This window comes from Anomaloglossus baeobatrachus, chromosome 4 (genome assembly GCF_048569485.1).
Source record: "Anomaloglossus baeobatrachus isolate aAnoBae1 chromosome 4, aAnoBae1.hap1, whole genome shotgun sequence".
In the NCBI taxonomy this organism is placed as follows: domain Eukaryota; kingdom Metazoa; phylum Chordata; class Amphibia; order Anura; family Aromobatidae; genus Anomaloglossus; species Anomaloglossus baeobatrachus.
The window spans coordinates 681216370-681230875 of record NC_134356.1 but is presented as its reverse complement, the minus strand read 5'-3'; the positions used below and the strand labels follow the sequence as shown (position 1 = coordinate 681230875).

The 14506-nt window shown below is 46.6% G+C and overlaps 1 protein-coding gene across 1 annotated transcript in view; it reads left to right on the top strand.

The window, feature by feature from the left end:
- Positions 1-12433: 12433 nt before the first annotated feature.
- Positions 12434-14506, top strand: part of LOC142302123 (uncharacterized) — a 119637-nt gene continuing 117564 nt past the window's right edge. The window contains exon 1 of the mRNA XM_075343208.1: positions 12434-12554. Coding sequence (XP_075199323.1) covers positions 12518-12554 — 37 coding nt within the window. The 5' untranslated portion in view covers positions 12434-12517. The remainder of the gene's footprint in view (positions 12555-14506) is intronic.

The window sequence follows — 14506 nt, the reverse complement described above, 5'->3', positions numbered from 1 at the left end:
CTTTTCCTGCTTGCTGTTTATGTACCTCGTTGGCCGATCCGCATTTCACCTCTGCTTGTTTTCTGATTAAGTCCTGGCCGTCCCATTCTGTTCCTCTTCCTCAATTAATGTTTTTGACCCTGCATGACTACTATTCTCTGGAACTGCAGCCTTCCACAGGTATTGATCAACTTGGGCCCTGTGTAATTCCAAATCCCTGTATAGGGGTTAAAGGGTTTCAGGGTTCTGGGTGTCCAGCTTGGTGAGTGGATTGCCTCTAGCCTATCGTTTACAGCCCATCTGAGTGTGTCGATCCAGGCAGGCGTTACACCGTGCCCTCTGCAGAAGGCCATGTAGGCCGGGATAGTGTTTTAAAAATTGCTGGACAACCAGGTTCAACACGTGAGCCATACAAGGCACGTGTGTCACATTGCCCTGAAGAAGGGTCGCAGACTGGTTTGCATCATTGTCGCACCCGACCTTCCCTGACTGCTGGTTGAGTGGAGACAACCATTGATGAAACTCGGTCTCACTCTCCAGATTTAACCGTCCACAATTCCTCAGCGGTGTCTCACATTTCCCCTATATTTCAAAGTAAACATTTGACCGCCTGATGGCCTTGAGCTCTGCTGCCAGCATAGTAAGGAGGTGTGTGGGATTCCTTGGGCGCAGTTACAAGGAAGGGTGGCCTGACCACACAGGGTTTGGGCCGAGGTGGAGGACCCACACGAGGTTGAGGAGTCAGAAGCAGTGGAGGAACTTGTACATACAGAGGAAGGATTGACACACAAGTCGTGGGGACGGCAAGACTTGTACAGCAAACCCTTCTCCATCTCTCACCATAGTTACCCAGTGCCCAGTAAGCAACATGTAACTCCCCTGTCCATGCTTACTGGTCCAAGTATCTGTGTTGAAATGCACCCTGTCACACACAGAGTTTCTCAAGGAATCGGTGAGGTTGTGTGCGACCTACTGTGGTAGCGTGGGCATGCCTTTCTTGGAGAAGGAGTGACGACTGGCCATCGGCTCTTGGGGCACTGCAATGGGCATAAGGTCTCAAAAATCCTCGGTCTCAAAAGGGTGTAAAGGCAGCCTTTCTGTTGCCAACAAGTTGCAGATGATGAAACTCAACCTCTTAGGCAAGTCATGCCCTTCGAAAATCATGTAAAACACAGCGAGGGGACTCCAACCACAGTCTCCCTCGTTTCCACTAATATGGCCACACACACCCCACTTGACTGGCATCAGTTGACCCCCCTTTTCAAAAAGAAAAAGATGCTTTGCATGAAGCACTCTCAAAAATACGCGTGCCTTTCCCGTCCCCTGGCTGACCCAGGGGAAGAAAAGTCCTCTGAGAGCCATGACTTGTTCATCTTGGTTCTTTTAGAAACACAGCGAGGGGACTCCAACCACAGTCTCCCTCGTTGCCACTAATTGGGCCACACACACCCCACTTGACTGGCATCAGTTGACCACCCTTTTCAAAATGAAACAGATGCTTTGCATGAAGCACTCTCAAAAATACGCGTGCCTTTCCCGTCCCCTGGCTGACCCAGGGGAAGAAAAGTCCTCTGAGAGCCATGACTTGTTCATCTTGGTTCTTTTAGAAACACAGCGAGGGGACTCCAACCACAGTCTCCCTCGTTTCCACTAATTGGGCCACACACACCCCACTTGACTGGCATCACTTGATCCCCATTTTCAAAATGAAACAGATGCTTTGCATGAAGCACTCTCAAAAATACGCGTGCCTTTCCCATCCTCTGGCTGACCCAGGGGAAGAAAAGTCCTCTGAGAGCCATGACTTGTTCATCTTGGTTCTTTTAGAAACACAGCGAGGGGACTCCAACCAGTCTCCCTCGTTTCCACTAATTGGGCCACACACACCCTACTTGACTGGCATCACTTGAGCCCCATTTTCAAAATGAAACAGATGCTTAGCATGAAGCACTCTCAAAAATACGCGTGCCTTTCCCGTCCCCTGGCTGACCCAGGGGAAGAAAAGTCCTCTGAGAGCCATGACTTGTTCATCTTGGTTCTTTTAGAAACACAGCGAGGGGACTCCAACCACAGTCTCCCTCGTTGCCACTAATTGGGCCACACACACCCCACTTGACTGGCATCAGTTGATCCCCCTTTTCAAAATGAAAGAGATGCTTTGCATGAAGCACTCTCAAAAATACGCGTGCCTTTCGCCTCCCCTGGCTGACCCAGGGGAAGAAAAGTTCTCTGAGAGCCATGTCCACATTGTCAGTGGACAGACGTGTGTGCTTATCTGCCAGCAGACCCCCAGCAGCACTGAAGACAGGTTCCGAGAGAACGTTGGCTGCAGGACACGACAAGATCCCCAAGGCGTACGTGGCACTCTCAGGCAATTTATCCAGATTGGAAGCCTAAAATGAGCAGGGCTCAAGTTGCACAGTAATGGCATCGATGTTTCCTTGCATATACTCATATATCTGTGTGTCCTCCTCTTTTTCCTTGTCCAGCTCTTTTGTTTTCGCATGAGTATATGTCCTTGTCACTTTCCCATGTGTTTGTGTTGTGTTGTGAGTTGTTTATCACCTTTTGGACACCTTTGAGGGTGTTTTCTAGGGGTTTTTATGTGTTTGTGATTGCCTGCCATTGTTTCCTATGCAGTTCGAGTTTGGTTCGTCGAACGTTCGACGAACCGAACTCGAACGGGAGCTCCGTTCGGCGAACCGACCTCGAGCCGAATCGGGACCGGTTCGCTCATCTCTAGTGGTGACCACTAAGATGTAGCATGTCAATTCTTTCTGCGTTTTTTCCCTGCATTTGGGAGGACTGGCAGATCAATCCCTTGCTGACTCGGGGTCGGTGGGGGATTGATCCCTAGTATCTGGCCAGATGGTGGTCCCCATGTAAAGTCTATGGGGAGCAGTATCCGGCACAAAGGGTTAGGAGAAAGCGCTTCATTCTTACTGAGTCACTGGGGTGGCTGTCACACTGCTCCCGTGGCCTATCATTTTTCTTTCCGGGCCACTCACCAGGCTAGTACATATTCACTGCTTCCCTCACCTGGCTTCTGTGATTGCTTGTAGTCAGACGAGCCCCCACGCTTGGTGACAGCATGTCTGAGGCGTCCAATCACAGATGTCGGTGAGCAGGTTTATATCGTACAGTAAAATAACTAAATAATAAATAAAAAAGTTGGTGTAGGATCCCTCCATATTAAGATACCAGCACAGATAAAGCTCGACAGTTGGGAGCTGGTATTCTCAGGCTGGGGACACCCATGGTTATTGAGCACCCCCAGCCTAAAAATATCAGCCAGTAGCAAGTCAGAATTGCCGCATCCATTAGATGCGACAGTCCCAGCACCTTACCCAGCTCTTCCTGATAGCCCTGGTGCCAGTGACAATTTTGGTAGTTAGGGAGTTAATGGCAGTCACTATGTCCTCGATTAGTGATGGTAGGCATCTATGAGACACACCAATCACTAATCTGTAAGAGAAAGTAAAGAAACATAAACACCAAAAAAATCCTTTATTTGAAATAAAAGACAAAAAAACCCTCTTTCACCACTTTATTAACCCCAAAAACACCCCTGCAGGTCCAATGTAATCCACACGAGGTCCTACGATGCTTCCACCACTGCTAAATCTGAAGCTCACATTGAGCATCATAGAACATGACTGCCCACTATGAGCTCCATGCAGTGACTAAAGTGAGCCATGCCACCAGTGTTGACGTCACTCAAGTTAGCTGCGGGCCACAGCTGGAATCCTCCACCTGTGACCACAAATCACTTGAGGTATATCAGATAGCAGGAGTAAAGCAGGTTTAAATACCGCGCCAAACCACAGGAGTCCAGATGATGTTATTAAATTTCTTTCCTTTATTTTCACAGGTCTACGCGTTTCGAGGACATATCCGTCCTCTTCCTCAGGACAATGTAACAGAGAATACTATAGCTATAGTATTCTCTGTACATTGTCCTGATATACCTCTTCGTTGCGGGACTGCTGACTTCCACGCTACATATATGCTTGCTAAGGGGTTGTGACTGGCACAACCCTACCAGGTGAGTGCTTTAATTTGCATTCACCCCCTTGTGTCATACCGGGTAAGACCCTATTGCGCCTTCTCTTTCCACAGCTCCTTTTGCCACAAATCACTTGAGTGACCTCACTGCTGATTGCGCGGCTCACTTCAGTTGCTGCATGAAGCTCACAGTGGGCAGTCATGTTCTATGGCACTCACCGTGAGCTTCAGATGTAGCGTTTTTGCCGAGGGTGTGTTTTTTGGAGCCAAAAGCATGCATCTTTGTGGTCACAACAAAAATGCAACATGCGCACCTAGCCTTAAGTGTGTGGCCACTACTTTTTTATTGATAGCTTATCTAAATAGTTTTCTCTTATTTGTTACTTATCTTGGCCCACAGACAATGCCAAGTGCTCATTGGCCACCAACACTACTTTACCTGATAATATTCTGATAATATTCTTCTTCACCCAACTAACAGTTCAATGATGTCCAGTGTATACAGTAGAGATAAGTGAATCTGCCAAAATTTGAATTCTCCAAATTGTGCAAATTGTCTCTCCAGTAAAGGAGACAAACTCTAGCACAGCGCCACCTATTGGAAGTAGCGATCCTAAAAGTCACAAGTGGATTTTCGACAATCCTTTGCAATATGACTCAGGATATATAAGCCAGATCAGAATCCCAATTTGCAGACACGGTGTTTCGGGGTGCTTGCCCCTCGTCAGTGCAAAGTATGGGGGTGTCTGATCTGGCTCATGAGAAAGCTATGTGGGGACCACGGGGGAACACTATTCTCCTTAAGGAGACTTTGCAAGCCAGTCTGGCTGCCAGGTAAGGGGACTTATAGCTGCAATGCCCCTCTGGGAAATATTCAAATTGTCTCTCCAGTAAAGGAGACAAACTCTAGCACAGCGCCACCTATTGGAAGTAGCGATCCTAAAAGTCACAAGTGGATTTTCGACAATCCTTTGCAATATGACTCAGGATATATAAGCCAGATCAGAATCCCAATTTGCAGACACGGTGTTTCGGGGTGCTTGCCCCTCGTCAGTGCAAAGTATGGGGGTGTCTGATCTGGCTCATGAGAAAGCTATGTGGGGACCACGGGGGAACACTATTCTCCTTAAGGAGACTTTGCAAGCCAGTCTGGCTGCCAGGTAAGGGGACTTATAGCTGCAATGCCCCTCTGGGAAATATTCAAATTGTCTCTCCAGTAAAGGAGACAAACTCTAGCACAGCGCCACCTATTGGAAGTAGCGATCCTAAAAGTCACAAGTGGATTTTCGACAATCCTTTGCAATATGACTCAGGATATATAAGCCAGATCAGAATCCCAATTTGCAGACACGGTGTTTCGGGGTGCTTGCCCCTCGTCAGTGCAAAGTATGGGGGTGTCTGATCTGGCTCATGAGAAAGCTATGTGGGGACCACGGGGGAACACTATTCTCCTTAAGGAGACTTTGCAAGCCAGTCTGGCTGCCAGGTAAGGGGACTTATAGCTGCAATGCCCCTCTGGGAAATATTCAAATTGTCTCTCCAGTAAAGGAGACAAACTCTAGCACAGCGCCACCTATTGGAAGTAGCGATCCTAAAAGTCACAAGTGGATTTTCGACAATCCTTTGCAATATGACTCAGGATATATAAGCCAGATCAGAATCCCAATTTGCAGACACGGTGTTTCGGGGTGCTTGCCCCTCGTCAGTGCAAAGTATGGGGGTGTCTGATCTGGCTCATGAGAAAGCTATGTGGGGACCACGGGGGAACACTATTCTCCTTAAGGAGACTTTGCAAGCCAGTCTGGCTGCCAGGTAAGGGGACTTATAGCTGCAATGCCCCTCTGGGAAATATTCAAATTGTCTCTCCAGTAAAGGAGACAAACTCTAGCACAGCGCCACCTATTGGAAGTAGCGATCCTAAAAGTCACAAGTGGATTTTCGACAATCCTTTGCAATATGACTCAGGATATATAAGCCAGATCAGAATCCCAATTTGCAGACACGGTGTTTCGGGGTGCTTGCCCCTCGTCAGTGCAAAGTATGGGGGTGTCTGATCTGGCTCATGAGAAAGCTATGTGGGGACCACGGGGGAACACTATTCTCCTTAAGGAGACTTTGCAAGCCAGTCTGGCTGCCAGGTAAGGGGACTTATAGCTGCAATGCCCCTCTGGGAAATATTCAAATTGTCTCTCCAGTAAAGGAGACAAACTCTAGCACAGCGCCACCTATTGGAAGTAGCGATCCTAAAAGTCACAAGTGGATTTTCGACAATCCTTTGCAATATGACTCAGGATATATAAGCCAGATCAGAATCCCAATTTGCAGACACGGTGTTTCGGGGTGCTTGCCCCTCGTCAGTGCAAAGTATGGGGGTGTCTGATCTGGCTCATGAGAAAGCTATGTGGGGACCACGGGGGAACACTATTCTCCTTAAGGAGACTTTGCAAGCCAGTCTGGCTGCCAGGTAAGGGGACTTATAGCTGCAATGCCCCTCTGGGAAATATTCAAATTGTCTCTCCAGTAAAGGAGACAAACTCTAGCACAGCGCCACCTATTGGAAGTAGCGATCCCCCGTGGTCCCCACATAGCTTTCTCATGAGCCAGATCAGACACCCCCATACTTTGCACTGACGAGGGGCAAGCACCCCGAAACACCGTGTCTGCAAATTGGGATTCTGATCTGGCTTATATATCCTGAGTCATATTGCAAAGGATTGTCGAAAATCCACTTGTGACTTTTAGGATCGCTACTTCCAATAGGTGGCGCTGTGCTAGAGTTTGTCTCCTTTACTGGAGAGACAATTTGAATATTTCCCAGAGGGGCATTGCAGCTATAAGTCCCCTTACCTGGCAGCCAGACTGGCTTGCAAAGTCTCCTTAAGGAGAATAGTGTTCCCCCGTGGTCCCCACATAGCTTTCTCATGAGCCAGATCAGACACCCCCATACTTTGCACTGACGAGGGGCAAGCACCCCGAAACACCGTGTCTGCAAATTAGGATTCTGATCTGGCTTATATATCCTGAGTCATATTGCAAAGGATTGTCGAAAATCCACTTGTGACTTTTAGGATCGCTACTTCCAATAGGTGGCGCTGTGCTAGAGTTTGTCTCCTTTACTGGAGAGACAATTTGAATATTTCCCAGAGGGGCATTGCAGCTATAAGTCCCCTTACCTGGCAGCCAGACTGGCTTGCAAAGTCTCCTTAAGGAGAATAGTGTTCCCCCGTGGTCCCCACATAGCTTTCTCATGAGCCAGATCAGACACCCCCATACTTTGCACTGACGAGGGGCAAGCACCCCGAAACACCGTGTCTGCAAATTGGGATTCTGATCTGGCTTATATATCCTGAGTCATATTGCAAAGGATTGTCGAAAATCCACTTGTGACTTTTAGGATCGCTACTTCCAATAGGTGGCGCTGTGCTAGAGTTTGTCTCCTTTACTGGAGAGACAATTTGAATATTTCCCAGAGGGGCATTGCAGCTATAAGTCCCCTTACCTGGCAGCCAGACTGGCTTGCAAAGTCTCCTTAAGGAGAATAGTGTTCCCCCGTGGTCCCCACATAGCTTTCTCATGAGCCAGATCAGACACCCCCATACTTTGCACTGACGAGGGGCAAGCACCCCGAAACACCGTGTCTGCAAATTGGGATTCTGATCTGGCTTATATATCCTGAGTCATATTGCAAAGGATTGTCGAAAATCCACTTGTGACTTTTAGGATCGCTACTTCCAATAGGTGGCGCTGTGCTAGAGTTTGTCTCCTTTACTGGAGAGACAATTTGAATATTTCCCAGAGGGGCATTGCAGCTATAAGTCCCCTTACCTGGCAGCCAGACTGGCTTGCAAAGTCTCCTTAAGGAGAATAGTGTTCCCCCGTGGTCCCCACATAGCTTTCTCATGAGCCAGATCAGACACCCCCATACTTTGCACTGACGAGGGGCAAGCACCCCGAAACACCGTGTCTGCAAATTGGGATTCTGATCTGGCTTATATATCCTGAGTCATATTGCAAAGGATTGTCGAAAATCCACTTGTGACTTTTAGGATCGCTACTTCCAATAGGTGGCGCTGTGCTAGAGTTTGTCTCCTTTACTGGAGAGACAATTTGAATATTTCCCAGAGGGGCATTGCAGCTATAAGTCCCCTTACCTGGCAGCCAGACTGGCTTGCAAAGTCTCCTTAAGGAGAATAGTGTTCCCCCGTGGTCCCCACATAGCTTTCTCATGAGCCAGATCAGACACCCCCATACTTTGCACTGACGAGGGGCAAGCACCCCGAAACACCGTGTCTGCAAATTGGGATTCTGATCTGGCTTATATATCCTGAGTCATATTGCAAAGGATTGTCGAAAATCCACTTGTGACTTTTAGGATCGCTACTTCCAAATTGTGCAGATATTTTGGTAAAAAAAAATGTTTTGCAACTAAGTTAATGTGAACTAAATGCCCCATAATATGTTCTTGGGTATCTTTAGACATAAAAAATCAACAAACAAAGAATTACACTCACTGTTGACCTCTCCGGTCCAGTTCTCAAAGGCGCCTCTTCTTTCTCCCATCATATCTCTGACTTGTTCACTATCGGCAGGACATCTGGCTATGGTCAGGCCTCGAAAGTCCCTGTGCATTGTACATTATGGGCTACCACAATGGAAAAAAATGGTACTGAGGAACGGATGTTAAGCAGTGAACAGCAATCTCTGCTGTCTGGTCTTTTTTTTTTCAATCAAGGCTCAAAGGTAAGTGCATGTTGCATGTCCATGACGTCATGAAGTGTGATGGAAAGTGAACTATGAGGCATGGTCCTATCTTGAAGTAAATGTACCGCCCCGCGCTCGGCTGCAGCCGAGCCGCTCGGATCCGGGCTCGTTGGTTGGTGGCTCAAGTGCCTTCGGACCCGGGGTCACTTCGCTCTGAAAGGATGCTGGCGCTACGTAGGGGGGTAGTAGGTAGGTAGGTAGGTGTACGGCCGGAGCCGTGTTTGAGTTTGTGATGCCACCCACGGGATGTGGTGAAGGTGTAGACACCACCGCTGCAGTTACGGGGCACCCAGGGGAGATGGTTATGCAGCAAGATGTTAACCCCTCCGTGGGCAGGGATGATGGCCCCGGGAGCCGTTGGGGAGAGCTGGGTGGTGCAGGGCGGTGTGCGGCCAGATGGCACTGTTGTACTCACTGTTATTGACACACACAAGTTTCTGGTAAACAAAGTTGATGGTGGTCGGTGCCCGCAGCCGCTGCGTCTGGTCCCCCACCCCTTTCGGAGGTCTTTGCCTTTCTCCTGCACTGTGTAGTGTATGTGTAGACTGCCTGCGCTTCAGCGACGGGAGTCCGCTCCCTGGCTGTATGTATGTCGGGTAAGCCCGTTTGCCCACAGACGCTGGCCCGTGAGATCTCTCTGCCTCTGCGGTGGCTTTCTATACCCCTCGGTGGGCTGTTGTATTCAGTCGGGACTTGGGTGGGAAAGGACCTATAGTCCAGACCACAATCAGTGAATTAACTCGGTCCAGTGGATTCTGGACCTCGTTTCAGGGTTTGAGTACCCCCCTGTGTGCTCTGGTATCAAGTACCCCCTCCACCTACAGGTTGAGCAGGCCAACTCAATGGGCCCCTGCTCTGGGAACCTGTAAACCCGTGCGGGCCTGGTACCTCCCTGGCAGTCCCCATACGCAGCCACCCCTTTGCTCTTTCTAGCCTTGGTTGGATTTCGGGCGACACTACCAGGTAACCGATCTCCCCCATCGGTAGCCACTGCACGTGTGCTGTCAGATTGTGACAGGCTCCAGGGTCTGCTTCCTGCGACTGCTCTCCCTGAGCTGCACTCACTAACTGGCTCACTACTCCCTTTCCACTGTGCCTGCCTACGCAACTTGGCAACCAAGCTCTCTACCACACCCCTTGAGTGGACATGGAGGCCACGCCCCCTCCTGGATTCCCCAGGGGTCCTTATCAAAGGTAGATGTGGGAGACCTGATTACTATGCGCCTGTGTAATCACACCTCGGTCAGCCTTCTGGATTACCTTTATTGTACTGCCCCCAGCATGGGTGCAGTACTCAGTGGTGCCTGACCAGGTCAGGGGCGCCACACTGGCATTGGCACCTTTACATAAAATTAGTATGGAAACAAATTTTGACTTGTCTATGGTAAATCATTAATGAGAATCACCTGTGATAATTTGTCAATGAATTAGCCAATGAATGATGACTTTAGTGTTTTATAAAGCCACCTGGTTGGCCCTGTTCCTTTGTTACAATGGTGAAGACAAAATAGAACTGCTATTATTAGCAAACACAAGACTTCCAAAGGGTATAAGGCCATCTCCAAACACAATGGTATCCCAAGGTCAACAGTGTGCAATGTTATTAAGAAGCTTTACAAGCATGGAACCATCAAGAACATCCCTGGACATGAGGGAAAAGGAAATTGACAAGAGCTGTTTTTGAAGTTTGGTGCGAATAGTAGAAAAACACCACGTCAAACATCCAAAGACCTGAAGGTCAATCTGGAAGAGTCTAGGGTCATGGTTTCAACAAGTACCATACGCCACACACTAAACCAAGCAGAGTTTTATGGGCGAAGTCCAAGGAAAAAAAACATTGCTGAAAAAAGACATAAAAAGGAACAACTGATCTTTGACCGGGAGTACCTTAACAAACTACAATCCTTCTGGGAAAATGTTCTATGGGCAGATGAAACAAAAATAGACCTTTTTTGGCAATGCAAAGCAACATTTTGTTTACAGACGGTGGAAAAGAACACCTTACCAACAGTTAAGCATGGTGGAGGATTCATAATGCTTTGGGGTTGCTTTGCCGCGTCTGGTACTGGAGGACTTGACTGTATCACAGGAGTCATGAAATCAGAGAAGTATTAAGATATTTTAGAGAAAAATGTCCTACCCAGTGAAAAAAAACTTGGTTTGAGTCGAAGATCATGAGTCTTCAAGCAAGACAATGACCCAAAGCACAAATCCAAAAGTATACAGAAATGGTTGAAAAATAAAAAAATGGACTGTTTTAAAATGGCCAGCAATGAGTCCTGACCTCAATCTCATTGAAAATATTTGAGGTGAGCTGAAATCTACCATTCTGAAAAAGAAATCTGCAAACATTCAAGAGCTTGATCAAACTGGAAGGGAAGAATGAGAGAATACCAGCTGAGAAGTGCAAGAAGCTTAAATATGGCTACAAGAAACGTGTGGAGGCTGTTAATGCCAAAGGGTGTGCAACCAAGTATTAATCAGGACGGCCTTTATTGCTGCACTTGGTGTTTATTCTATTTCTTCTTTGAAATTGCAACATGCAAGCTAACAATGTTTTATTGCTGTATTACTTTGGCCACTAACTAAAAAAATCCAGAGGATAGAACTTTGGTGTATTTCCATTTATTTCTAAAGATTTTGTAAAGTCTACGAAAAAAATGAAGAGATGCCAATAATGTCGAGCAGCACTGTATCTGTATATGGCACTTTGTAAGCCTCTTGAAAAAGCCTCATTGCAGAGCCGAAATGTCGCACACTATTTGTTTGTAATAAATCCACACTTTATCGATATTTCAAAGACTCGGGTGCTGTTGCCTTTTTCAGAATTTTTTGATTTCTTTCAAGATATTATTCCACCCCCATGGCAATGTGTTCAGGTCATTCCGGTTAGTACCAGAAGAAGGGGAGTGCGGTCTCCTTTATATGATGTGTGCTCTACCTTACATTATCTAAGGAAACAAAAAAGCCGGTCTGATGGAACACTAAAAAGGAAGAATAAACCAAAGGATTTTTAAAAAATTAGCCAACCTTTTATTAACGGTCCATTATGAGCCACAACGCGTTTCGACAACCAGTATGTTGTCTTCCTCAGGTGATATAAGACGTTAACACATATAAATAAAATTCTAAACAGTCTAATGGGTGTGCCATTCCTAATTAGATGGTTAACCCTACAAAACCTGGACCTTATTATATGCATAAATTTGAAAGATGTATATGTAAACAGTACAAAAACCTTTTCAATGAAAACAACATTCTAGAAAACCTTAAAAAATTATTTATAAATAATACGATATAAAAAAAAATTTCCCCTTATCCAAAAATTAACACACACCTATAAATATACAAAAAATAAACACAAACCTATAAATATAACCCTTAAAGATGAGCAGTGGATAAAAGTTTTTTTTAGTTTGCAATATCGCTCGTACTCCTCACTGCGCTCCTGTCTTATTTTTCTTATTCACCTTACATTATCTGGCCACACGGATCATTCCTCTTCATTCACCACATCTGATCTATTTTAGAAATGATAATACACTTTGATCCTCTCTTCCCCTTTTCTTTTTTTCTAAGAAAACAAAGCTCTTCCTCTTTAATTCTCGTACATCCAATAAAGGAACCACCGCGAGGCATACCTCTGACTTCCTCCTCTGTTCTCTTCCTCTTTCTTCGCAAAAATATATTAGCAAAAAATAACAAATAATGATTCAGATAGACAAAGAATCCGGATGATTACTGATCAACAGATCATCAATCCCCATCTACAATGAGATTTTCCATCCTGATCCTTTGTTGCCTCCATGGTAAGTCACTTGATTTTGAGAGGGGTTGATAAAAGTGAAAAAACAGGGTCTACGTAAAGTCTTATTTCACAAAATGTCTGCTTTCTAGACTATTACCTTATCTAATATACAGTGACAAGCAAAAGGGTAACACTTTTCACTTTCAGACACCATATCTCACCATACACTACAGCTTTGAGTGTGAGACAACCTTCATTTTATAGACAATCATCTTGACTATTTCATTCAAAAATGTGACTTGCAGCTATTTAGCGTATGGTTAGTTATGCAGATTCTTGTCATGTCACTGCATTGTTACTGATTTGCTCTTAAAAATCTAAACTTTAATTCTTATTATTTTGGTAGTATGTTATAAATCCACCTTTGGCTTTCAGCAGTGCCTGAATCCTTTTGGGCATGTTCTAGATCAGATTCAACATGTATCATCTGAAATCTGATCCCAGGTCTTTTCTACATGTTCAAAATGTTGTAAATTGTCATTGAACCATTTCTTCGCCAATCTTGATGCTTTAGGTCGTTGTCCTGCTGGAACACTATGTTGTCTTTTTCATACCATAATACTTGAGTATACAAAGTAACTTGCCTTGTAGGATCCCCACATAGAGCGTAGCATACATACCACCATTGCTCCTGGTCAAGTGTCCAATGCCTTAGGCTATGAAAAAAAACATATAATCAGGCTTCCTCCACTGAACTTGATAGCTCCTTTAACTTCTTGATCCTTTTTCCTGCTTCTTCCAGACCTATCTGCACCCATCAGAGCCTAGTCTACTGATTTTCATCTCATTTCTCCAAATCACCCTTTTCTAATCTTCTACTGTCCACTTTTCATACTTCTTTGCAAGTTCAAAGCTAACACTTCTTATGACAATGAAGCTGAAGCGTCTTCACCTTTTTTCAGTCCACCATTCCCAACTTGTGTAATGTGCATCACATGGTGCTTGCATGGATGTCTATGATCTCACTATTATGAAGCATACAAGCCACCACCATTGCTGGGTTTGTCACTCCAGAACTGATAGGCTTGTCGACTCTGATATTTTGCCTGGACGTCCACGCCTTGGCCTTTGAATGGATGGATGGATGGACTTCATTTCACATATTTCCAACTGTCATGGCCTCACATGATGTAGGTTGATAATTTCCTTGGCTGAGAGATTATTATCGATGAGCTGAATGATGCTGTTTGTCTTTTCTTCTGAAATCGACTTCATGGTGGCTTCTCGATTTAAACCAGTGACCTTTCAATTGGGAACCAACTAAATAAAACACTGCACTATTGTCACGCTCCCCGGGTCCTCACCCCCGCTCCCCGGCTCACCTGCCACGCTGCCCGCTCCTCAGCCCCCGGATTCCGTCCGTCCCAGGCCCCCTGGTCCCCGATCCCGGCGCCCGACGGCTTCCCAGGACCTGGCCGGCTCTCCTGCGTCCTCCTCTCAGCCTCCTTCCCTGGCTTCTGGCACCCGGGCGGCGCGCATGCGCGTTAGGGCGCGCGGTCACTGACCCTTTCTTAAAGGGCCAGCGTCCATTAACAGGAAATGAGGTTGAACAGGTACTGGGTATAAAGGGGGTTATTGTCCAAGGGGGCGGGGCCTGATCTTCGTGTTCCCTGAACTAGGAGTCAGGTCTCCTGGTGTTTATGTGCCTGTACTCACCTATCTCTCTTTGTAGAGCCGTACCTGCCTCGCCATCCAGTCAGCCGTATCCTGAACCCCGCACACTGTCCGTCTGCCATCTGACAGTCCGTACCATCTCGGATCCCTGCGGTGACCCGTCATCTCGCTCCTGAGGTTCCGGACCCCGCCTGATATCATCTCGGCTTCCGAACCTGAGCTACGTCACCAGGACTACCATCTGTGACTCCGTGGTCCCAGGGACTCCTCCGCTGCCTTCACTTGCACGGACTGTTCTGCTGCCCATCAGTGCTTCAGCTGCCGGACTCCCTACCACCA